At 46.6% G+C, this 24,658-nt stretch overlaps 2 protein-coding genes and 1 pseudogene across 2 annotated transcripts; 2 read left to right on the top strand and 1 right to left on the bottom strand.

Annotated features, from left to right (window-relative positions):
* Positions 1–216: 216 nt before the first annotated feature.
* On the top strand, positions 217–10,048 carry LOC119148974 (annotated as a pseudogene).
* A 189-nt stretch (positions 10,049–10,237) lies between these two features.
* Positions 10,238–14,720, bottom strand: LOC119149227 (tetratricopeptide repeat protein 38-like). The gene is made up of 4 exons (XM_037390263.1): positions 14,583–14,720; positions 11,371–11,448; positions 10,825–10,906; positions 10,238–10,487 (listed from the first exon to the last, which is right to left on the bottom strand). Exons 1-4 carry the CDS (start codon positions 14,604–14,606, stop codon positions 10,312–10,314), a joined length of 360 nt encoding a protein of 119 aa, XP_037246160.1. The 5' UTR covers positions 14,607–14,720; the 3' UTR covers positions 10,238–10,311.
* Positions 14,721–16,431: 1,711 nt separating this feature from the next.
* On the top strand, positions 16,432–24,534 carry PKDREJ (polycystin family receptor for egg jelly; the record flags this gene model as incomplete). Its single annotated transcript, XM_037390199.1, is given in 2 exon segments — positions 16,432–18,103; positions 18,106–24,534. Coding segments are annotated over 2 exon segments (7,674 nt in total), but the record flags the coding sequence as incomplete, so codon positions are not given.
* Between the last annotated feature and the right edge of the window lie 124 nt (positions 24,535–24,658).

Below are 24,658 nucleotides of genomic sequence, written 5' to 3'. Positions count from 1 at the left end.
GCTTGGTGTCGATCCTCGGCCCCGAAAGACTTCTTTCTTGTGGCGCTGGGTATACCTGTCAGCAAAACCGGAAACGACAAAAACGCCCTAACAACGACGTAGCTTTAAGAATCTGGCATTCGTTATTGCACCTCTGGATGCTCAGGGGATCGTTCCACCTAAGGTGCGTGCCCTATGGTTCACTCAAACGAAATTATATAGGCTACACGGAGGATTATGCATTACATTTCTCAGAAAATCAAACATACTCATTCAACAGGCCGTACTACGGTAATGAAGCATCGCACATGCTCCTTACAGGGATCTGAGTCTTCTGCCAGGACTCCAACCACAGTCAGGCCCTGTAGTTACAGCTGACCCACCGCTGAGCCTTCATTTAGTTTCCCCTATATGCAGAGCCCAAGGAGAGTCCAAGTCTGTTTCATTAGCTCCCTATACAACAGGCTCCTCACTGACTCTGAGCGTCAAACGATTTTCTTTCCCTCTCGTCACCGAAGTCGGGAATCAAACCTCTTAACACCAATGCAGTATTAAGAAGCAGGCCCTCCTTCACTGCAGCACTGGGTGCTCGGTGGCATCTCCATAAATCGAGCGCACCTGTGCAGATTGCACTGTTACATTTATACACAAAATTACAAGGTCATACGCTCCCCAGTTACAATGACTGGTTGGCAATTTGCATATAATTATAATATGTGGTGTGTTGTTGCAGAATGGCTGTGTGATCATGGCCATGACTCCCTTAAAGATCTTTGTGAAACAAAGTTAGCGTAAGTTAGCTGAAGCAGGCCTTGCAGCTATGCTGAGGCATGCTGATAAGGAAGCTGAGAAAAACACTGACCTTGTGCCTAATGTTGTAAATAACTTTGAGGAATTCGCGTAGACAAGAGAGGAAAAAAAATATGTAGCTAGCCATCCGCAGAAACCGCAAGTAGGAGGACATATGAAAATGTAACCCTTTAGAGCTTAGCCAATCAGCAGATGACTAGTAGGCATAATTAACTGGAAACTGTATATAGACATAATCGCGCCGTAATAAATCGAAGCGTGCTTTATCACTCATATTGAGTCGGCCGCGTGCTTCCCCTCGCTCGTCAGTGTGTCATCCTCTTCTGTTACTAGGCTTGCGCAGGGGAAGGGTCTTCACCTGGGCAAGGGTCCTCTTGACCTGCGGGTGTGCTTTTTAGTATTACAAAAGTAAGTTTTGTTGCCAAGTTGGACGGGCTAGGTATCGGCCTTGTCAAGCTGTCCCAATAACTTATCCTATACGTATGCAACAGAACCTACGTGCTCTGGTTATGGTCTAGAGAGTAAGGTTATTATGGTCTATAGAATAGGGACACACAGTCCCGGATAACAAGCAGCATAGGAACTCGTCCGTCATTGGTTAAGAAGTGCTAACCTCATTCTAACATGGAGGTTAACTCCTAAAAATCAGAACGCTCCTATAGCTGACTGTCTCACAAACACAAAATATAGAAAGATTCAGTAAAACTTTCAGATAATCTGCAACCCTCTTAGCATAAAATTGCATAGGCAGGGGTGGTTAGCAGTCTCTCCGTAGCCATTACACCCAAACAAACAATAGAGCCACAAAGCTAAAACAGACTGTAAAAGAAACACAGTTACAAAGGTAACCCACATGCGTTCTGCTGTTTCCACAGCTCGAGACCGTGCTTGCCAGCGGTGCCGGGAGGAGGTTCTGGTTCCCCTGGAGAGCGGCCCCAGCCACTGGGACGTGCCAGCCACTGGCCTCCTGCAGCCCACGCTCCAGCAGCAGTGCGCCCACCTCCGCTGTGGGCCTCAACGGCAGCGGGTCTGCCTTCTCCTCCAGCTGCTCGGACTGCACAGCGCTTACAGTGCAATGCTCATCTGCGTCATGCACTGTACCCAAGTGCTTTCAACCACCACGTGAGCGTCAAGATGTCTGGGAAGGATATGCGACTGTTTGTGCTTTGGCCGCAAACTCACCTGATCCATGTGTGGCAGCCAGCAGAGCGGGGCTGGTGCACACGCCTCAAGAGTGCCAGCTGGCAGAAATTCAGCAGCCAGGGAGGCAGACCATCTAGCCTCCCTTCCCCACAGTGAGCACCAAGACACACCACTGCCTGCTATCTACCCATCAGCCAAGTTGCAACAGACTTGTGCCACCTGCTACAGCTATAGCTTGACCATGTGCTATAGGCATCAGGGGCTCCACGTTGCTTCAGTCAGCATTGAGCAGATGCCTTGCATAAGCCTTAGCCTCCACCTCAAGGTAAAGCCTGACTTGCTGCATGTCCTCAGCATCAGCTCCAAGCTCCTTAGCGTTTCTCAACAGCCCCTCAGCCTTCCAGGAAGGTTCAGCCCCTTAGCCCAAGGACACTGGCCTACAGACTGGTGGTAGACACGCAGGCTGTAGGAGGTTGGCTCTGTTTCTGCAGTTCATTTAGTCTGCCGAGCAACTTCTGTGCTATTCCCCAGCCTCAGAGCCTGAGTGAGATAGTGGTGGCCAGAATTTGCTTCCATGTTGATGGAAGAGGTCTGAAGAATTGATGGGAGAATTACATCTACTCAGTGGTACCCTGAGCTAACGGCAGAGCGACTCCCACCCATGTCTACCTTCAACCAGGGGAAGACCGACAGAACAGCACTTGCATTTCAGGTACAACCACGGAATGTTTTACAAAACCAAAGAGAACAGTAGCCCTGTTTCCACAGACGGCCCTTACGCACATGCTGTGCTCTACCAACACAAGTTATTCTCCATAGAGTTTGTGGCCTTCCAGCGGTACAAATTCAGTATGTATCTTTACATGAATCAGAAGAAGACTTTGTTTAGGTCTCTGGCAGAAAGAGACCTTGAAAAAGACCACCTTCTCCAGAACAGCACGGACACGTACAACAATCATGGAAGAAATGCCAAACGGTTTGTCCGTCGCTCTGCTTTACCCTTTGATGCAGAGAAATACACGGGGTTTGTGGCAAAGGTGAACGGTACCAGAACTGCACCTACACCAGCTCCTTTAAGAGTCAGAGTCAACAGCTATGCTGCAAAAACAATAAAAGCACCAGTGTCTTCCCAGAAAGAAGCCTGTTACATAGACACAGTGCAGATTCAGAAACCTGTTCTTCATACATCTGTCTTGCGCCAGAAAAGGAGCACATCTTTTTACCTCTTTGTCAGATTGCTAGTAGATTGTAACGTTGGTATATCTATCAAGCCCCTATGGCGAATCTATCCTGTTCAGGACACAACAACTATTCCAGACTGGACAAAACCACTAAACTCTTCCTTGATGCATGGCATAGAAATGATACACTTAACTGTTCCCAGTTTTACTTTAGATTACGGGTTGTATCTCTTTTATTTCACTGTTGCAATAACCCCAATTAGGACCACAACAGTTCTCAGAGGCTCAGATAAAGTTTATGTTCAGATCGAAAGCACTGATCTAGTGGCAAATATTGCAGGAGGTACGTTCCGCACAGTAGGATTTTCTGATAATTGGACTCTTGATGGTTCCGCATCCCATGATCCTGATTCACAGGAAGGACTACAGGGAATCACATTTACTTGGTACTGCACTAAAGAGGTGTCAGACTATAAAATCATGAAAGTCAGCCCGGGAAAAAGCTGCCATCCATCCCAGAGGGATTTGAAATGGTTAACATCCTCAGGTCCAGTTCAAGCAATGCCACCAGAATCCCTCCCAGGAAATGCTTTATACTACTTCCGTCTAGTGATTCAAAAGGATGGAAGGAAGAGTTATGCTGACCAAACTGTAGATGTGCAGCCTGGCTCCCCGCTCCTTCTGGATGTGGCATGCCTGGAAAACTGTGGTAGCACCCTAATTCCAACAGAGAGATTTACCTTGGCTGGAAAATGCCTGAACTGTAGAAGAAATAGCCAGCCAGTCTACTACTGGTCCCTTTTTTTAGAAAACTCTACAGAAATTAGCTTTGACTGGTCTTCCGGAACCTCAACAGGGAGGTCTGGGGCTTACCTGTCTATACGGGCTCTGACTTTTACAAAGACTGCACATCGACTCTACGTACTTCTATTCAAAGTAACTACTTGGGATGGTAGGTCCTCAGTCTACAGACATGCATTTAAGGTAAATTCTCCTCCTAGGGCTGGCAAGTGTACCATCAACCCACACCAGGGCACAGCCTTTCTGACAAAATTTGTTGTTCAGTGCAGTGGATTTTCTGACAGCGATTTACCTCTGACATATAAAGTGATAGTAGCTTCCGATGTACCCAAAACTACCAAAATAACTTCTGTGGCAGAAAATACATTTGGCACAATTCTGTACTTTGGTTATCAGCCTAAAACTCCTCCATCTCTTCTCCCAGTTGGAGTGCCCTCTCAGAAGTACACCTTGACACTTTGTGTTCAAGTCTGTGATTCCCTTGGGGCATTTACCCAAGTGAGTTTATATGTCCGTGTGCGGAACCCAATTAACAGTCGACCACTAGCTGTTGTATATCATGAACTGCTGGCCTCAGTAAGCGGTTTAAGTGCACCGATGACATCTTATCTCCAGACTGGAGATTATATTAGAGCAGGTTATTTGGCTTATCTGGTAGCCTCAGTCTTAAACTATATTAAAGCAGCACCAGCTCGCCACCTCCCTAAGGCTCAGTTTCGGGAAAACCTGGTTAAAACAGCCCTGAATATTTCAGTTGAGAGCACAATGGAAATCAACCAAGTAGTTGCTTCTCTTTCTCAAGCCACAAAGGAAGCTGAGGAAGTGAATATTAGATCACAAGATCTTGCCATTAGGAAACTGACAGAGGTGACGGGAGTGCTGAAGATACAGAGGGAGAGCCGTTGGTCTGAGGAGGCAGAAATTCAGACCAGTGGAATACTAAGATGCTTGTCCAACATCCTGAGAGCTGCTCTTCTGCATTGCAGGAACGTCAACGTAAATGGAGTTAAACAAGCCTTCTCCATCATGGAAAATTTAATGGACATAGTTTTCCAGGGCAAAGTCCCTGGAGAAACAGAGACTCGAATGGAAACAAAACACTGGAACATCACGCTGAAGAAAGAGGAAACCTGGAACATTGCAAATGCTTTCTCTACCAGCAACACCTGCAGGAATTGCTTTTATCTATCACTGAGAAAGGGAAATTATTCAGGATTGCCGCATGATGCCGTGATATCCACTGCTCTTTTTGAGTTCGACGAGAACCCTTTCCCTTGGTTAGGTCACACATCAGAAATCAAAACAATGGTCTTGGGGTTTAAAATGGCAGAGAGCAAGGCTAATGGAGATCTACTGGGGATCACGCCTGAAGGAGCAGAAATTACTGTTGCTAGGAAAGAGAAGGAAACTTCAACTTTTCAGTTAGCAATGGGACCCGATAAAACACAAACTTACACAACTGGAGGATTTAGTTTTGAAGTCAACAGAAACACTAAGAGCATATACATCCAGATCCTGACAAAATTACAAGTTACTTTCAAGGTGCTAGTATTTACAGGCACCAGCGTCACTCACGCTCATCCCACAGCCTCGTTTGCTGCTTTTCACAACATGCCAACAGTGGCAAGTGAAAATGAGACCGCTAGCACTGACTGTAACATTAAGGCTCCCTATATGATCTGTCTTCCAGAGTCACTGTTGACAACCACAGCTCAAGGAAGCGGTACAGACCCTCACAACATCTCCATTGTCTTGCTGACATCGTATGTTGTAAGGTATCGAACGCAGAGGCTGGTGAGCATACATGTTTTTAGTGATCAGTGCTTATTTCTGGACGGGTTCAAAGTCTGTGGAGAGAAGACGTGTGCAGGCTTGGCTCCTTGACTGACTGGCAGAGGGTACACTGTGTCTGCAAAATGAAGCAGAGTCGCAGAAGTCTGACAGTTCACGCTGCGTCAAAGGCGTCCACATACGACATCAGGTTCCTGGCAGCCAAAGTAATAGCTACGCCCAACGCAATAGATCTGGGAAAAATCCTGATAGCAGATATACCTCAAAACCCAGTCACATTATTAACGGTGCTCTTCATTTTTGCCGTCTATTTTCTTTTGTGCCTCTGGGCCGTGAGAAAAGACAGGGCTGAGAGGGACAGGAAAGACAAGATTATCGTTCTGCCGGACAACGACCCCTTTGATAAGGGCAGATATTTAGTCACTTTACACAGGCAGTCACTGGGAAGCTGGAACCACAGCAGATGTCTTTCTTCAGCTCATCAGCCAGAATGGCAGGAGTGATGTCCATTGTTTACGGCACCCACATTTTCCATCTTTCCAACGAGGAAGCACCGATTGCTTTCTGTTGACTACTAAGAAAGACTTGGGAGACATTTCTTCCTTCAGGGTCTGGCATAATAACAAGGCCCATCCCCAAGCTGGTTCTTAAGCAGAGCCAAAGTTGAGGATATGTCCACCAGGAAGACCTGGTTCTTCATGTGCCGGAAATGGCTCTCTCTTGACAAGAGTGATCATGTACTAGAAAGGACATTTGCCGTCACAGACCCCAAGACACCTCTGCTCAGAATCGACTATTTTTCTATTCATTTTGCCAACAGCCTGAAAGAGGGCCATCTGTGGATCTCCATTTTTTCTGCCGTTGCCAGTGACACTTTCAGCAGGCTCCAACGTCTGTCTGCCTGTTTAGCAGTATATTATCGAACTTGCTTGTTGGCATTATGTTCTTTAATGCTGACAAGGATGAAGAATCTCCAATATACCTGCAGTATTTGAAAGCAATAACAGTAGGAATTGAATGTGTTTTGATTACCAAACCTGTGGAAATTATTATAATTGCCTTACTGAAGTATTCCCAGAAGAAAGCTTCTCCTCGTGGTGTGGCTCAGACGGAACCAAAGGCAAATTCACCCCTCCTGTCTGGAAATCTGAAGAACTCGGAGGAAAGTTTGCAAAAATTGTACCTTCCAGAAACTTCGGCACAACTGACGAATATTCATCTGCTGGAAAACCTTCCTGGTCCCAGGAACTCACAGAGCCTGTCATGTTCCGGAAAGACAAGAAGCGAGGGAGATCCCCCAAAGTGGAGTAATCGCACAGTTTCTGAAAGAGACGCAAATGGAATTGGAACAGAGGAGCAGACAAGGAACCACAAATTCCCCTCCAATGCTAAGGCCTGCCAGAGGAGGCCACCATCAGAGTCCAATTTTAGTAATAATTACACAGAAGAAGGGGGCAACTTTCAGAAGAAGCAAGCACTAAGCAGTGCCTTCATGCGTCTTTCGCAAGAGACCACGCATAGCTTTTTTTGGTTGGTGCACTTGTCTGGGCGCACTACTTACAGCTATAGTGGTCTATCATCGTTTTCATTGTGTCCTATGGTTTGTCTTACGGCTATCAGACCTCACTAGATGGCTTTTAGCATCTGCAATCTCCTAGATTGAGAGACCGTTTCCTTCAATTCTAAATATCTTTTTCTCAGCTATGAGTACAATTCATCCAAATACTGTAAAACATCGCATGTGTTACTCATGAAAAGTGTTATGAGAAGAAGCTGGCTACAGAAATATGAAGGCTGATGAGATGAGAGAGAAGCACCGGAAACTGGCTAACACTCAGAGGCAGCAAGCAGTATAAACCTTTAGATGCTGATGAAATTGCAAACATGCTGAAAAGGGCAAAATTAAAGGCAAGGCATTTACTTTTGCCAAAAGTTTCATCAGTCATCTTGCCTTTTTAACACTGCTGTTAAATTTTGCCTATTCCACTGAGAACGCCAACAGTTTCCACTACAACCAGTTCATCCATAACCAATTCTCTCCATGACTCGCCAGTGTAGATAAGCTAGAACATATCTATGTGTGGGTGAAAGACTCATTCTTGCCTTTGATCCACAGTGACATTCAGCCAACCTTCCTTCCCGAGAGCTGGTCCAAAATCATTGGTTTGCCTAGGATGAGGCAACTGCGGGCTGAAGGTACCGAGAAAAAATGTTCCCATCCTCTCAGCTTTGCAAATAACTCTGTGATCAGTGGAAAGCCACTGTCTTCGCAATACGGCCATGACATACCAGAGAAAGGTGACTCCGCTGGCACTTGGACAAAGGTTGCCAACCCGTCTGTTTCCAAGGATGCCAGCAGTGACGGTGCATTCACTTACCAGCGAAACAGGACTCCATGATGTATTATTCATATGGAAATTTGCACACAAATGGACCAGCAGGATACACGTTTTTACTTTTCCTGCTGAGAAGGAAGATCTAATTCAACAACAAGGCTGGATGCTCTACAACAGAGCAACTGGCTTGATGAACAAGACATGGGCGGTGATCATCGAACTAACTACATTTAACTCAGATGCAGACCTCTTTTGCACCATCTCGGTCATATTTGAGATGTCTCATTTGGGGATCATAAAACCAAGTTTGTCAGCACACTCTTTTGCACTCCCCATTTTTCATCAGCAAACTAAAGCTCAAATGTTTGTGTTTGTAATTGTTCTTGCCTTTATGCTCATTTACATTGCAGAAGAGCTTCACATCATAGGCCAGAAAAACTGATTACATTAAAAACATTTCCAATACGATAAACTTCAGCTTTAAAATTAGTATTCCTGTTCCTTGTATTTTAAAGTCATGAAGTTCAAAGTGGGAGCTGATACAGTGAACTTTTACTTACTTCACCCAAACGATTTCATTCCTTTTCATGCAGTGCTCATTTAGATCACATGTTAAGGATTACTATGGGCTTTTTAGCATTTTTTGTCATTTTGAAAAACTCTGAAATATCGTCACTTCTTTTATGGCGTGCCCCCGGCACGAAGATGTATCTTGGCAGCCCTTCCTGGAATGTCCCCAATGGCTCTCATGGTGGTGGTTTACTTCTTTGTATTTATGGCTTTGGCTACCTTGTCTTTGGGCAGCATGAATGGAATTACAATAGCACGATTCACTCAGCTCAGACCATATTCTCCTGCATCTCAGCTTTCAGAGATACTGCATTTTCATCCAAGTTGCTGGATGTTTTTTTTTTCCTAGCCTCTTTCATGTTGGCGATGACCTATGTCTTGATCAGTCTTTTCCAAGCTGTTGTTATGTCTGCCTATGGAGATGTGAAACAACCCGTATATGAAGAATGTCGTGACGGAGGGAAGACACAGTCACTCAATATGAGTGATCAGCAGACTTCATTTATTGTGCCTTACAGTCACCTTTTATGCCTTGTTATAATTAGCTCATACATATTACAAAAGTTAAGCTCATTATGGGTTAGTTGCCTAAATACCAAGCCCACCCGTTGTTTCTCTTCTGTAGTTATCTGTTCCCACCTGCAACATTCTTTTCCCACCGCGATCTTCCTGTTACTGTGTAACAAGGACAGCCAAAGACAGTGTATTTTGCTTTACTTCAGATAAGCTGAGAGCCATGTGCATTTTTGTCCAGCCAGCTGGACTATGTCTATGTGACCCTTTTCAGCTAGCCAGTTATCCACAGAAGAACCACCTGAGGAAGCACCAGTTGTTACTTTTGTATTGCAAAGGCTCAGAGGATATTTTATCTTCTGATCTGTAAAACATCCAGAACCAGCGAACTTGACCTTTTCCACAGTGAACTCTACGGGAAGACTGAGAGAAGACACCAGCGACATTCAGGGCTCAAGATCAGAAAAATAAATGGAAGAAAAATGGTTTATCTTCTCATATGAACAAGAAAAGGTTTAGTATTCACGACCACCTTTACCCTGAAATATTTGCCTGTCAAAGTTTATTTATTTATGTTCATAAAGAAACCGTGGTCTCCACAATCCTGCTTCATGGCCTGCGAGGGGATTAGTCGGCTTCTCCGCTGTAAAGCCGTGCCCGCACACTAGCCGCCAGCGAGGGGAAGATGTCCAGGTCAATTGGGAAGACTGGTCAGCTTGGTCAACCCCCCAATTTCTTACTCATAAAGCTGGGGGCATCCTCCAGGTCGTTCACTTTGATCACAGGCAGACCGCAGAATTGTTCTTTTTTTCTTTATTTTGTTTAAATCTTGCATTTTCTTCGCCATGCGGAGAGTTTATGGGGAGCCTTACGGCTGATGGGATAGCCTGGCTCACCGGCCTCCAGCCCGTGGCTCCTGGCTGCGATGGCACGGCCTGCCGGTACTGTTAAAAACGGTAGTAAAAAAAATACAACGATCAGTGGTTAATCTCTTCTCAGCAGGCCTCGCGTCTGGGATAGTCATGGTGATTACAGTATGGAGAGAGAAATGCAAGAACAACCACTGACACCTCACCCTGATCCTTTGCTACATGTCACCTAATGTCAGGAAACACTACGACCTACTACTGTTTCCACCTGCGGTACCTAAAACTCATCACAGATATTTAAGTGGGGTGACAGGGGACTTACCCACTAGCAAACATGTCCAACGCTGCTACATGAAGCTTCTCCCGCTCAGTCAGTGGCTGTGATATTGAAAGCATCATCATTGTTCTCATCGCACTGTCCAGCTCTCTGCTGAGCCGCACCGAACTTCCAGTGCCAATCAGCTCCAAACCATTAGCAATGACATGTCCCATTGCTACGGAAAACAGCACATTACAGGTTGAGCTGTACAGCATTAGTCATCTCTAGAGAAACATGAGGGGAGCTGTTTATTTTAAGCACGATTGTCTTGTAGACACAGGGGTCCAAAAAGTCTCATAAGCCTAAAGTTCTTAGAGGCTTGTCATGATAGCCATTTTAAAAGGTTTCAGAAGAGAAGAAAAAACCACACAAAATCATCCCAGCCTGCTAGAGTCTGAAGTTTTACAGAATTCTGTAAGCCACCACCTTCCCCTTGCGTAAACAAAGTTAAACACCACGACACCAAGTATTATCCAGCACTTTCCATGCTCGGAATTAAAGGTTATACTCACTAAAATTAGGATCTGCTGCTTTTAACCTGGAGAGACGTCCCTCAATACCTCCAAGGCTCTCATTACTGGTCCAGGTGGCGTACTGTAACAGAGACAGAGAGAGAGGGTCGAGGAATCCCTGATGACATTGAGCTTCTTTCTGTTCTCCCAGGCATTTAAAATTCAAAAGTGAGCAAGGCAAATGACTAAAAGACAAACATTGCCTTCACATAGGGTTTGCGTAGTAGGGAAACAGAAAAGCTGTTATCTTCTTTAACATAGTTTGGCCACCAACAGAACTGGACTTCTGCGCAGTTTATATCGACTGGTTGCCTCTTCAGTGTCAGGTAGGATGAGCATGCTGGCTGAGGTTTCCTCGCAGCTGCAGCATCCGGCATAGCCCTCTGCCACCAGGGTTTTCTGCTGCCTGCTGATGGCTGAAGTCCTGTGGCAGCCTGACTTGGACGCTCTCCCAGTTGATAAGAAATTTAAACATCAGCTACAGCAAAGGTTGTTTCAGGCACAAGTCCCTTCAAATCACATTTTCTTACTTCCCCCTGGTCATACCTGCGTCAGCGCAGCATCGAAGAGCTTACAGGCTTCATTGCTAGTCGTGGACAGGACAAGTCCAGCATCCTGCCAGGCCTGCACAATAAGCAGATACAAACCCGCCCATTTTACACACTCGTTTTCCAGACTACATCAACAGATTCTCAAATTGATGGTGTTCTGACATTTTCTTCAACTATGCTTTTTAAACAAAAAAAGAAAAAGAAAAAAAACAGAAAAGCTGAAAGGACAATGCAGGCAGACACACAAACCTTTTGTTCAGTTGTATTACATCTGAAGACTCAGTTAGTTGGGGCTAGCAGTGGGAATAAAGGAGCACAAAATTATAAAGTGTAACAGAAGGTCTTGATGGGCTACACATCTCCTAATGAGACCCATTCTTAATTCACTACAACTCACCTTCAGGCTAGTCCCAACTGCTGCAGACACACCTCGTGTGAAGTAGAGATACGGTTAAATAAAATCCCGTTCTTTTATAACTGAAATCAACACCTTAAGCAACTTGCAGGCCAAACAGCCTGGCAGAGCAAGTCCACTAACCAGGCCACTGGACTTAAATCAACAAAGAGGCTGGACCACAGATTGGTACACAAGCCTTACAAAAAGCAAGAACATGGCCATTTGATAAAGCTAAAAGGCAAAACAGAATCAGGCTGCCATAGTTTCTTAACAAGCTACGTAACACTGACCAAGGTGCCACATCTCCTTGCTGACTGCTGGAGAGCAAAAAGAGTTCATTAGGCAGACGCACAGTTCACTCAATGGTGGAATTAAGCTGCAGCAGCTACAGCACCCTGTTCCACGGTTGTCTCCATGACTGCTCTCCTAAGTAACTCTGGTGACAAAATCAAAAATCCAATGCCTATTTCAAAATGCTTAACTTGCTCATGTGGTGCCTACAGCAAACAGGCATGTCATCTCCTGTGGCTTGCAGGCCTCTTCTCCCCCACGGGATGGCCACACAACCACAAAGCCAGTCATCTCACAAGTCGGGGTGCTTCCCTTGGTAACCTATTCAGGTATTTAGAACAACGCTTGGGTTTATTTCTACTAAGTACTCTCCACTCAGCATTCCTACACTGCATCCATCACTGCTTCTAAGACTGTGAGCTTCTCAAGCACATTTACATTCAGCACACCATATACATCTCTGTTTAAGCATACACACATTTGAGGAGCTGCCCCAATCACTTCAACATCACTTTTATGCCAGCACACAGAATGTACAGCATCACATAAAAACAGACCGGGGGCAAGCCAATTCAGACTCCTCCTAATGGGGGACTAGTCCTTGTGGATGCTGCAAGAATTCAGCTTGTGTCTCATTTCACAACTTAATGTATTCCCGAGCTCTAATGACCCAACTGTCAAAAAATTTTAAGTCACCAGGCAAAGACATCTTTGTCAATATGTCCTAAAACTTTCCCACTGTGATTGGATTAAAGGCTCACGTTCCAACGGCTCAAGCACTAGAGTGTTCAAAACTACAAGCCTGAAAGGCTAGACCTGAAGATAAAATTGCACGGGTTTTTCACCATTCATACTACATCCAGAAACAGCGCAAAGAGAAAAGTCAGGAGGGTAGTGAGGTAAGGCCTGCTGCCTTTCAAGGTACCCTGCAAAAGAGGCCAGGAACCACCTTCATCACCAGTCATCAGAAACAAGCTCCATTTCAAGCAGCTCTCTTTGCCACCGCCGATTTTGCACAACAGCTCAAGGTACTTGCCAAATAGAAAATGTCATCCCGTTCTGAGACTTGTCAATGCTAAGATTCATAGGAACAAAAAGGTCTGTGCATAAGCATCTGAACAAAACAGCAGACCAAGGGTTAGGAAGGCCTGCACCCATCACTAAGGACTCTGCTGATCTAGTTGAGGTACATGCTGCTTCGACCCACTCTAGAAAGCCTCTGCTCTGCCAAGGCTACAGCCCACATAACTCACAGCTCACTGCAAGACTCCCACTCTGGCAACAGGAGGATGGCAGCAGGAGGATGCATCCCATCACGTTATGCCACTGCTCCTCCTGTTAGCACGCCAGGACAATGGGCTGCAGAGAACTAACGCTGTAACAGCTGCTGACTCCTCAGAGACATACCGGAGCTGCTCCAAACCCAATTATTGCTGTCAACCAAGCACCAAAGAGCTACTGGGAGCACAGAAGAGCCAGTAACCCTTGTCCTCTGGGCCCTACACAAGCAGTCCTGCCCAGGCTGCTTGGAACACTCGTCTTGGGGCGTGTCTGTACTCAGGGATCACACTGTGACTGAAGAAACCCACGGGACAAGGAGAGCGAGTAGGTAAAACTCAGAGCGGAGGGTTACCACCAGAAGGTAAACTACCAGTTACCCTTCACAGTATGGCGACCATTGAGTTCTGTTACGCTCATTTCCCATAATCCTCCTCGCCAGTTCCAGGTGCGGAACCTTCTTTGTGATGCGTCTTGGAGACAATGCCGTCGCCGTGGCTCTTCTAACCGCTTCTCGCCACAAAGCCCTCACCATTCTCCTGCTACGACTTTAGTCCCGAGATCCGGTGACTATCTGTAGGGTTTGTTTTTTTCCTGAGGGCTGCTCGTAGCACGTCCTCCATTTCTCCAGAGCTCTGGCGCTCATGAACCTATGACACTCTGAGAAGACCTTCAAGACTTCTTTTTTTACCTCCCCCTGCCTAATTAACTACAAAACGACAACAAAAGGAGCAACCGGGAGAACCACCTTCAGCGGGAAGAAAGCACAGCAATTACTCAGCCTGCGCAGGCACGGGGTGGCTTCCCCGCTCGAAGGGAAGGCTGCGAGGCCTCGTCGCCATTTGCAAACCCCAACGGCAGCCTCACCCCACCTGAAACCCGGCCGGTAACGGGCTGAAGGAGACCAGCGACAACAGGAGCCCCGCCAGTGGCGCCCTCCCGCCAGCCTCAGCCGGCTCGGCTCCTCTCCCTGCACAGACCCAGCGCCGCCAGCAGCCCCTCTCCCCGCCCGCCGGCCCAACGGCCCAACGGCCCGCCGGCCCAACGGCCCGCCGGCCCAACGGCAAGGGCGCGCACCCGCCGGCCCTGGGCGCCCGGCAGGGGCAGGGGCGGGGCAGGGGCAGGGCCCGGGCCCACGGGCAGAGCGGCCACAGCCCCCGCGCTCGGTCGCTGCGGCGGGGCCAGGCCGGGCGGCCAGGCAGGGCGCCCGCCGTCCCGCTCCGCCTCAGGCCGGCCCTCACCTGGCAGTCCCTCAGCGGCGCCATGAGACCCCGCAGCCGCTCCGCTGCCGGCGGCCCCGCCCCAGGAGGAGCCGGAGCCGGGGCCGGGGCCGGGGCCGGGGCCGGGCCGCCAGCGGGGCCGGGCCGCCAGCGGGCGGGGCCTGCGGGGAGCGCTGGGCCTCGCCCGGCCCCTTGGCAGCGCCTGCCTGCCCTCCCGAGCCGCCGGGGGCCGCGGTGCTGCCGGCGGCTATGCTTGGTGTCGATCCTCGGCCCCGAAAGACTTCTTTCTTGTGGCGCTGGGTATACCTGTCAGCAAAACCGGAAACGACAAAAACGCCCTAACAACGACGTAGCTTTAAGAATCTGGCATTCGTTATTGCACCTCTGGATGCTCAGGGGATCGTTCCACCTAAGGTGCGTGCCCTATGGTTCACTCAAACGAAATTATATAGGCTACACGGAGGATTATGCATTACATTTCTCAGAAAAATCAAACATACTCATTCAACAGGCCGTACTACGGTAATGAAGCATCGCACATGCTCCTTACAGGGATCTGAGTCTTCTGCCAGGACTCCAACCACAGTCAGGCCCTGTAGTTACAGCTGACCCACCGCTGAGCCTTCATTTAGTTCCCCTATATGCAGAGCCCAAGGAGAGTCCAAGTCTGTTTCATTAGCTCCCTATACAACAGGCTCCTCACTGACTCTGAGCGTCAAACGATTTTCTTTCCCTCTCGTCACCGAAGTCGGGAATCAAACCTCTTAACACCAATGCAGTATTAAGAAGCAGGCCCTCCTTCACTGCAGCACTGGGTGCTCGGTGGCATCTCCATAAATCGAGCGCACCTGTGCAGATTGCACTGTTACATTTATACACAAAATTACAAGGTCATACGCTCCCAGTTACAATGACTGGTTGGCAATTTGCATATAATTATAATATGTGGTGTGTTGTTGCAGAATGGCTGTGTGATCATGGCCATGACTCCCTTAAAGATCTTTGTGAAACAAAGTTAGCGTAAGTTAGCTGAAGCAGGCCTTGCAGCTATGCTGAGGCATGCTGATAAGGAAGCTGAGAAAAACACTGACCTTGTGCCTAATGTTGTAAATAACTTTGAGGAATTCGCGTAGACAAGAGAGGAAAAAAAATATGTAGCTAGCCATCCGCAGAAACCGCAAGTAGGAGGACGTATGAAAATGTAACCCTTTAGAGCTTAGCCAATCAGCAGATGACTAGTAGGCATAATTAACTGGAACTGTATATAAGACATAATCGCGCCGTAATAAATCGAAGCTTGCTTTATCACTCATATTGAGTCGGCCGCGTGCTTCCCCTCGCTCGTCAGTGTGTCATCCTCTTCTGTTACTAGGCTTGCGCAGGGGAAGGGTCTTCACCTGGGCAAGGGTCCTCTTGACCTGCGGGTGTGCTTTTTAGTATTACAAAAGTAAGTTTTGTTGCCAAGTTGGACGGCTAGGTATCGGCCTTGTCAAGCTGTCCAATAACTTATCCTATACGTATGCAACAGAACCTACGTGCTCTGGTTATGGTCTAGAGAGTAAGGTTATTATGGTCTATAGAATAGGGACTTCAAGTCACACAGTCCCGGATAACAAGCAGCATAGGAACTCGTCCGTCATTGGTTAAGAAGTGCTAACCTCATTCTAACACGGAGGTTAACTCCTAAAAATCAGAACGCTCCTATAGCTGACTGTCTCACAAACACAAAATATAGAAAGATTCAGTAAAACTTTCAGATAATCTGCAACCCTCTTAGCATAAAATTGCATAGGCAGGGTTGGTTAGCAGTCTCTCCGTAGCCATTACACCCAAACAAACAACAGAGCCACAAAGCTAAAACAGACTGTAAAAGAAACACAGTTACAAAGGTAACCCACATGCGTTCTGCTGTTTCCACAGCTCGAGACCGTGCTTGCCAGCGGTGCCGGGAGGAGGTTCTGGTTCCCCTGGAGAGCGGCCCCAGCCACTGGGACGTGCCAGCCACTGGCCTCCTGCAGCCCACGCTCCAGCAGCAGTGCGCCCACCTCCGCTGTGGGCCTCAACGGCAGCGGTCTGCCTTCTCCTCCAGCTGCTCGGCTGCACAGCGCTTACAGTGCAATGCTCATCTGCGTCATGCACTGTACCCAAGTGCTTTCACCACCACGTGAGTGTCAAGATGTCTGGGAAGGATATGCGACTGTTTGTGCTTTGGCCGCAAACTCACCTGATCCATGTGTGGCAGCCAGCAGAGCGGGGCTGGTGTGCACGCCTCAAGAGTGCCAGCTGGCAGAAATTCAGCAGCCAGGGAGGCAGACCATCTAGCCTCCTCCTTCCCCACAGTGAGCACCAAGACACACCACTGCCTGCTATCTACCCATCAGCCAAGTTGCAACAGACTTGTGCCACCTGCTACAGCTATAGCTTGACCATGTGCTATAGGCATCAGGGGCTCCACGTTGCTTCAGTCAGCATTGAGCAGATGCCTTGCATAAGCCTTAGCCTCCATCTCAAGGTAAAGCCTGACTTGCTGCATGTCCTCAGCATCAGCTCCAAGCTCCTTAGCGTTTCTCAACAGCCCCTCAGCCTTTCCAGGAAGGTTCAGCCCCTTAGCCCAAGGACACTGGCCTACAGACTGGTGGTAGACACGCAGGCTGTAGGAGGTTGGCTCTGTTTCTGCAGTTCATTTAGTCTGCCGAGCAACTTCTGTGCTATTCCCCAGCCTCAGAGCCTGAGTGAGATAGTGGTGGCCAGAATTTACTTCCATGTTGATGGAAAGAGGTCTGAAGAATTGAGGGGAGAATTACATCTACTCAGTGGTACCCTGAGCCTAACTGCAGGCAGAGCGACTCCCACCCATGTCTACCTTCAACCAGGGAAGACCGACAGCAGCACTTGCATTTTCAGGTACAACCACGGAATGTTTTACACAACCAAAGAGAACAGTAGCCCTGTTTCCACAGACGGCCCTTACGCACATGCTGTGCTCTACCAACACAAGTTATTCTCCATAGAGTTTGTGGCCTTCCAGCGGTACAAATTCAGTATGTATCTTTACATGAATCAGAAGAAGACTTTGTTTAGGTCTCTGGCAGAAAGAGACCTTGAAAAAGACCACCTTCTCCAGAACAGCACGGACACGTACAACAATCATGGAAGAAATGCCAAACGGTTTGTCCGTCGCTCTGCTTTACCCTTTGATGCAGAGAAATACACGGGGTTTGTGGCAAAGGTGAACGGTACCAGAACTGCACCTACACCAGCTCCTTTAAGAGTCACTGTCAACAGCTATGCTGCAAAAACAATAAAAGCACCAGTGTCTTCCCAGAAAGAAGCCTGTTACATAGACACAGTGCAGATTCAGAAACCTGTTCTTCATACATCTGTCTTGCGCCAGAAAAGGAGCACATCTTTTTACCTCTTTGTCAGATTGCTAGTAGATTGTAACGTTGGTATATCTATCAAGCCCCTATGGCGAATCTATCCTGTTCAGGACACAACAACTATTCCAGACTGGACAAAACCACTAAACTCTTCCTTGATGCATGCATAGAAATGATACACTTAACTGTTCCCAGTTTTACTTTAGATTACGGGTTGTATCTCTTTTATTTCACTGTTGCAATAACCCCAATTAGGACCACAACAGTTCTCAGAGGCTCAGATAAAGTTTATGTTCAGATCGAAAGCACTGATCTAGTGGCAAATATTGCAGGAGGTACGTTCCGCACAGTAGGATTTTCTGATAATTGGACTCTTGATGGTTCCGCATCCCATGATCCTGATTCACAGGAAGGACTACAGGGAATCACATTTACTTGGTACTGCACTAAAGAGGTGTCAGACTATAAAATCATGAAAGTCAGCCCGGGAAAAAGCTGCCATCCATCCCAGAGGGATTTGAAATGGTTAACATCCTCAGGTCCAGTTCAAGCAATGCCACCAGAATCCCTCCCAGGAAATGCTTTATACTACTTCCGTCTAGTGATTCAAAAGGATGGAAGGAAGAGTTATGCTGACCAAACTGTAGATGTGCAGCCTGGCTCCCCGCTCCTTCTGGATGTGGCATGCCTGGAAAACTGTGGTAGCACCCTAATTCCAACAGAGAGATTTACCTTGGCTGGAAAATGCCTGAACTGTAGAAGAAATAGCCAGCCAGTCTACTACTGGTCCCTTTTTTTAGAAAACTCTACAGAAATTAGCTTTGACTGGTCTTCCGGAACCTCAACAGGGAGGTCTGGGGCTTACCTGTCTATACGGGCTCTGACTTTTACAAAGACTGCACATCGACTCTACGTACTTCTATTCAAAGTAACTACTTGGGATGGTAGGTCCTCAGTCTACAGACATGCATTTAAGGTAAATTCTCCTCCTAGGGCTGGCAAGTGTACCATCAACCCACACCAGGGCACAGCCTTTCTGACAAAATTTGTTGTTCAGTGCAGTGGATTTTCTGACAGCGATTTACCTCTGACATATAAAGTGATAGTAGCTTCCGATGTACCCAAAACTACCAAAATAACTTCTGTGGCAGAAAATACATTTGGCACAATTCTGTACTTTGGTTATCAGCCTAAAACTCCTCCATCTCTTCTCCCAGTTGGAGTGCCCTCTCAGAAGTACACCTTGACACTTTGTGTTCAAGTCTGTGATTCCCTTGGGGCATTTACCCAGGTGAGTTTATATGTCCGTGTGCGGAACCCAATTAACAGTCGACCACTGGCTGTTGTATATCATGAACTGCTGGCCTCAGTAAGCGGTTTAAGTGCACCGATGACATCTTATCTCCAGACTGGAGATTATATTAGAGCAGGTTATTTGGCTTATCTGGTAGCCTCAGTCTTAAACTATATTAAAGCAGCACCAGCTCGCCACCTCCCTAAGGCTCAGTTTCGGGAAAACCTGGTTAAAACAGCCCTGAATATTTCAGTTGAGAGCACAATGGAAATCAACCAAGTAGTTGCTTCTCTTTCTCAAGCCACAAAGGAAGCTGAGGAAGTGAATATTAGATCACAAGATCTTGCCATTAGGAAACTGACAGAGGTGACGGGAGTGCTGAAGATACAGAGGAATGAGAGCCGTTGGTCTGAGGAGGCAGAAATTCAGACCAGTGGAATACTAAGATGCTTGTCCAACATCCTGAGAGCTGCTCTTCTGCATTGCAGGAACGTCAACGTAAATGGAGTTAAACAAGCCTTCTCCATCATGGAAAATTTAATGGACATAGTTTTCCAGGGCAAAGTCCCTGGAGAAACAGAGACTCGAATGGAAACAAAACACTGGAACATCACGCTGAAGAAAGAGGAAACCTGGAACATTGCAAATGCTTTCTCTACCAGCAACACCTGCAGGAATTGCTTTTATCTATCACTGAGAAAGGGAAATTATTCAGGATTGCCGCATGATGCCGTGATATCCACTGCTCTTTTTGAGTTCGACGAGAACCCTTTCCCTTGGTTAGGTCACACATCAGAAATCAAAACAATGGTCTTGGGGTTTAAAATGGCAGAGAGCAAGGCTAATGGAGATCTACTGGGGATCACGCCTGAAGGAGCAGAAATTACTGTTGCTAGGAAAGAGAAGGAAACTTCAACTTTTCAGTTAGCAATGGGACCCGATAAAACACAAACTTACACAACTGGAGGATTTAGTTTTGAAGTCAACAGAAACACTAAGAGCATATACATCCAGATCCTGACAAAATTACAAGTTACTTTCAAGGTGCTAGTATTTACAGGCACCAGCGTCACTCACGCTCATCCCACAGCCTCGTTTGCTGCTTTTCACAACATGCCAACAGTGGCAAGTGAAAATGAGACCGCTAGCACTGACTGTAACATTAAGGCTCCCTATATGATCTGTCTTCCAGAGTCACTGTTGACAACCACAGCTCAAGGAAGCGGTACAGACCCTCACAACATCTCCATTGTCTTGCTGACATCGTATGTTGTAAGGTATCGAACGCAGAGGCTGGTGAGCATACATGTTTTTAGTGATCAGTGCTTATTTCTGGACGGGGTTCAAAGTCTGTGGAGAGAAGACGTGTGCAGGCTTGGCTCCTTGACTGACTGGCAGAGGGTACACTGTGTCTGCAAAATGAAGCAGAGTCGCAGAAGTCTGACAGTTCACGCTGCGTCAAAGGCGTCCACATACGACATCAGGTTCCTGGCAGCCAAAGTAATAGCTACGCCCAACGCAATAGATCTGGGAAAAATCCTGATAGCAGATATACCTCAAAACCCAGTCACATTATTAACGGTGCTCTTCATTTTTGCCGTCTATTTTCTTTTGTGCCTCTGGGCCGTGAGAAAAGACAGGGCTGAGAGGGACAGGAAAGACAAGATTATCGTTCTGCCGGACAACGACCCCTTTGATGAGGGCAGATATTTAGTCACTTTATACACAGGCAGTCACTGGGAAGCTGGAACCACAGCAGATGTCTTTCTTCAGCTCATCAGCCAGAATGGCAGGAGTGATGTCCATTGTTTACGGCACCCACATTTTCCATCTTTCCAACGAGGAAGCACCGATTGCTTTCTGTTGACTACTAAGAAAGACTTGGGAGACATTTCTTCCTTCAGGGTCTGGCATAATAACAAGGGCCCATCCCCAAGCTGGTTCTTAAGCAGAGCCAAAGTTGAGGATATGTCCACCAGGAAGACCTGGTTCTTCATGTGCCGGAAATGGCTCTCTCTTGACAAGAGTGATCATGTACTAGAAAGGACATTTGCCGTCACAGACCCCAAGACACCTCTGCTCAGAATCGACTATTTTTCTATTCATTTTGCCAACAGCCTGAAAGAGGGCCATCTGTGGATCTCCATTTTTTCTGCCGTTGCCAGTGACACTTTCAGCAGGCTCCAACGTCTGTCTGCCTGTTTAGCAGTATTATTATCGAACTTGCTTGTTGGCATTATGTTCTTTAATGCTGACAAGGATGAAGAATCTCCAATATACCTGCAGTATTTGAAAGCAATAACAGTAGGAATTGAATGTGTTTTGATTACCAAACCTGTGGAAATTATTATAATTGCCTTACTGAAGTATTCCCAGAAGAAAGCTTCTCCTCGTGGTGTGGCTCAGACGGAACCAAAGGCAAATTCACCCCTCCTGTCTGGAAATCTGAAGAACTCGGAGGAAAGTTTGCAAAAATTGTACCTTCCAGAAACTTCGGCACAACTGACGAATATTCATCTGCTGGAAAACCTTCCTGGTCCCAGGAACTCACAGAGCCTGTCATGTTCCGGAAAGACAAGAAGCGAGGGAGATCCCCCAAAGTGGAGTAATCGCACAGTTTCTGAAAGAGACGCAAATGGAATTGGAACAGAGGAGCAGACAAGAACCACAAATTCCCCTCCAATGGCTAAGGCCTGCCAGAGGAGGCCACCATCAGAGTCCAATTTTAGTAATAATTACACAGAAGAAGGGGGCAACTTTCAGAAAGAAAGCAAGCCACTAAGCAGTGCCTTCATGCTCTTTCGCAAGAGACCACGCATAGCTTTTTGTTGGTGGTGCAACTATGTCTTGTGCGCACTACTTACAGCTATAAGTGGGCTATCATCGTTTTTCATTGTGTCCTATGGTTTGTCTTACGGCTATCAGACCTCACTAGAGTGGCTTTTAGCATCTGCAATCTCCTTTATTGAGACCATTTTACTTTCAATTCTAAAAATATTTTTTTTCTCAGCTATGAGTACAATTCATCCAAAATACTGTGAAAACATCGCATGGTTAACTCATGAAAAGTGTTATGAGAAGAGGTTGGCTACAGAAATGATGAATGTTGATGAGATGAGAGAGAAGCACCGGAAACTTGCTAAACTCAGAGGCAGCAAGCAGTATAAACCTTTAGATGCTGATGAAATTGCAAACATGCTGAAAAGGGCAAAAATTAAAGGCAAGGCATTTACTTTTGCCAAAAGTTTCATCAGTCATCTTGCCTTTTTAACACTGCTGTTAAATTTTGCCTATTCCACTGAGAACGCCAACAGTTTCCACTACAACCAGTTCATCCATAACCAATTCTCTCCACGACTCGCCAGTGTAGATAAGCTAGAACATATCTATGTGTGGGTGAAAGACTCATTCTTGCCTTTGATCCACAGTGACATTCAGCCAACCTTCCTTCCCGAGAGCTGGTCCAAAATCATTGGTTTGCCTAGGATGAGGCAACTGCGGGCTGAAGGTACCGAGAAAAAATGTTCCCATCCTCTCAGCTTTGCAAATAACTCTGTGATCAGTGAAAGCCACTGTCTTCGCAAATACGGCCATGACATACCAGAGAAAGGTGACTACGCTGGCACTTGGACAAAGGTTGCCAACCCGTCTGTTTCCAAGGATGCCAGCAGTGACGGTGCATTCACTTACCAGCGAAACAGGACTCCATGGATGTATTATTCATATGGAAATTTGCACACATATGGACCAGCAGGATACACGTTTTACTTTTTCCCTGAAGAAGGAAGATCTAATTCAACAACAAGGCTGGATGCTCTACAACAGAGCAACTGGCTTGATGAAAAGACATGGGCGGTGATCATCGAACTAACTACATTTAACTCAGATGCAGACCTCTTTTGCACCATCTCGGTCATATTTGAGATGTCTCATTTGGGGATCATAAAACCAAGTTTGTCAGCACACTCTTTTGCACTCCCCATTTTTCATCAGCAAACTAAAGCTCAAATGTTTGTGTTTGTAATTGTTCTTGCCTTTATGCTCATTTACATTGCAGAAGAGCTTCACATCATAGGCCAGGAAAAAACTGATTACATTAAAAACATTTCCAATATGATAAACTTCAGCTTAAAATTAGTATTCCTGTTCCTTGTTATTTTAAAGGTCATGAAGTTCAAAGTGGGAGCTGATATAGTGAACTTTTACTTACTTCACCCAAACGATTTCATTCCTTTTCATGCAGTTGCTCATTTAGATCACATGTTAAGGATTACTATGGGCTTTTTAGCATTTTTTGTCATTTTGAAAACTCTGAAATATCATCACTTCTTTTATGGTGTGCCCCTGGCACGAAGATGTATCTTGGCAGCCCTTCCTGGAATGTCCTCAGTGGCTCTCATGGTGGTGGTTTACTTCTTTGTATTTATGGCTTTTGGCTACCTTGTCTTTGGGCAGCATGAATGGAATTACAATAGCACGATTCACTCAGCTCAGACCATATTCTCCTGCATCTCAGCTTTCAGAGATACTGCATTTTCATCCAAGTTGCTGGGTGTTTTTTTCCTAGCCTCTTTCATGTTGGCGATGATCTATGTCTTGATCAATCTTTTCCAAGCTGTTGTTATGTCTGCCTATGGAGATGTGAAACAACCCATATATGAAGAACCACCTGAGGAAGCACAAGTGGTTACTTTTGTATTGCAAAGGCTCAGAAGGATATTTTATCTTCTGATCTGTAAAACATCCAGAACCAGCGAACTTGACCTTTTCCACAGTGAACTCTACGGGAAGACTGAGAGAAGACACCAGCGACATTCAGGACTCAAGATCAGAAAAATAAATGGAAGTAAAATTGTTTATCTTCTCATATGAACAAGAAAAGGTTTAGTATTCACGACCACCTTTATCTTGAAATATTTGCCTGTCAAAGTTTATTTATTTATGTTCATAAATAAACAGTGTTTGTTAACCGTGGTCTCCACAATCCTGCTTCATGGCCTGCGAGGGGATTAGTCGGCTTCTCCACTGTAAAGCCGTGCCCGCACACTAGCCGCCAGCAAGGGGAAGATGTCCAGGTCAATTGGGAAGACTGGTCAGCTTGGTCAACCCCCCAATTTCTTACTCATAAAGCTGGGGGCATCCTCCAGGTCGTTCACTTTGATCACAGGCAGACCGCAGAATTGTTCTTTTTTTCTTTATTTTGTTTAAATCTTGCATTTTCTTCGCCATGCGGAGAGTTTATGGGGAGCCTTACGGCTGATGGGATAGCCTGGCTCACCGGCCCCCAGCCCGTGGCTCCTGACTGAGATGGGCACAGCCTGTCGTTCCCAGGGCCAGAACGCCTTCCCTGATTGAACTCCAGGGACTCTCGGGATCGGCACAGCCCGCACCGACATGCGGGTCCGCGGCGCCGGTACCGGTAG

Source organism: Falco rusticolus, chromosome 5, assembly GCF_015220075.1.
Source record: "Falco rusticolus isolate bFalRus1 chromosome 5, bFalRus1.pri, whole genome shotgun sequence".
Lineage (NCBI taxonomy): Eukaryota > Metazoa > Chordata > Aves > Falconiformes > Falconidae > Falco > Falco rusticolus.
Note: the sequence above shows the minus strand (reverse complement) of the source record. Positions and strands in the feature narration are given on the sequence as shown.

What these genes read in the sequence shown, in the direction of transcription:
- LOC119149227 (XM_037390263.1), bottom strand. Translation starts at nt 14,606, where the DNA reads ATGGCGCCGCTGAGGGACTGCCAG. An exon ending in CGCCGCTGAGGGACTGCCAG is followed by an intron (nt 11,449 to 14,582) that starts GTGAGGGCCGGC and finishes CTTATTGTGCAG; the next exon opens with GCCTGGCAGGATGCTGGACT. An exon ending in AGCAGCAGATCCTAATTTTA is followed by an intron (nt 10,488 to 10,824) that starts GTGAGTATAACC and finishes TGTTTTCCGTAG; the next exon opens with CAATGGGACATGTCATTGCT.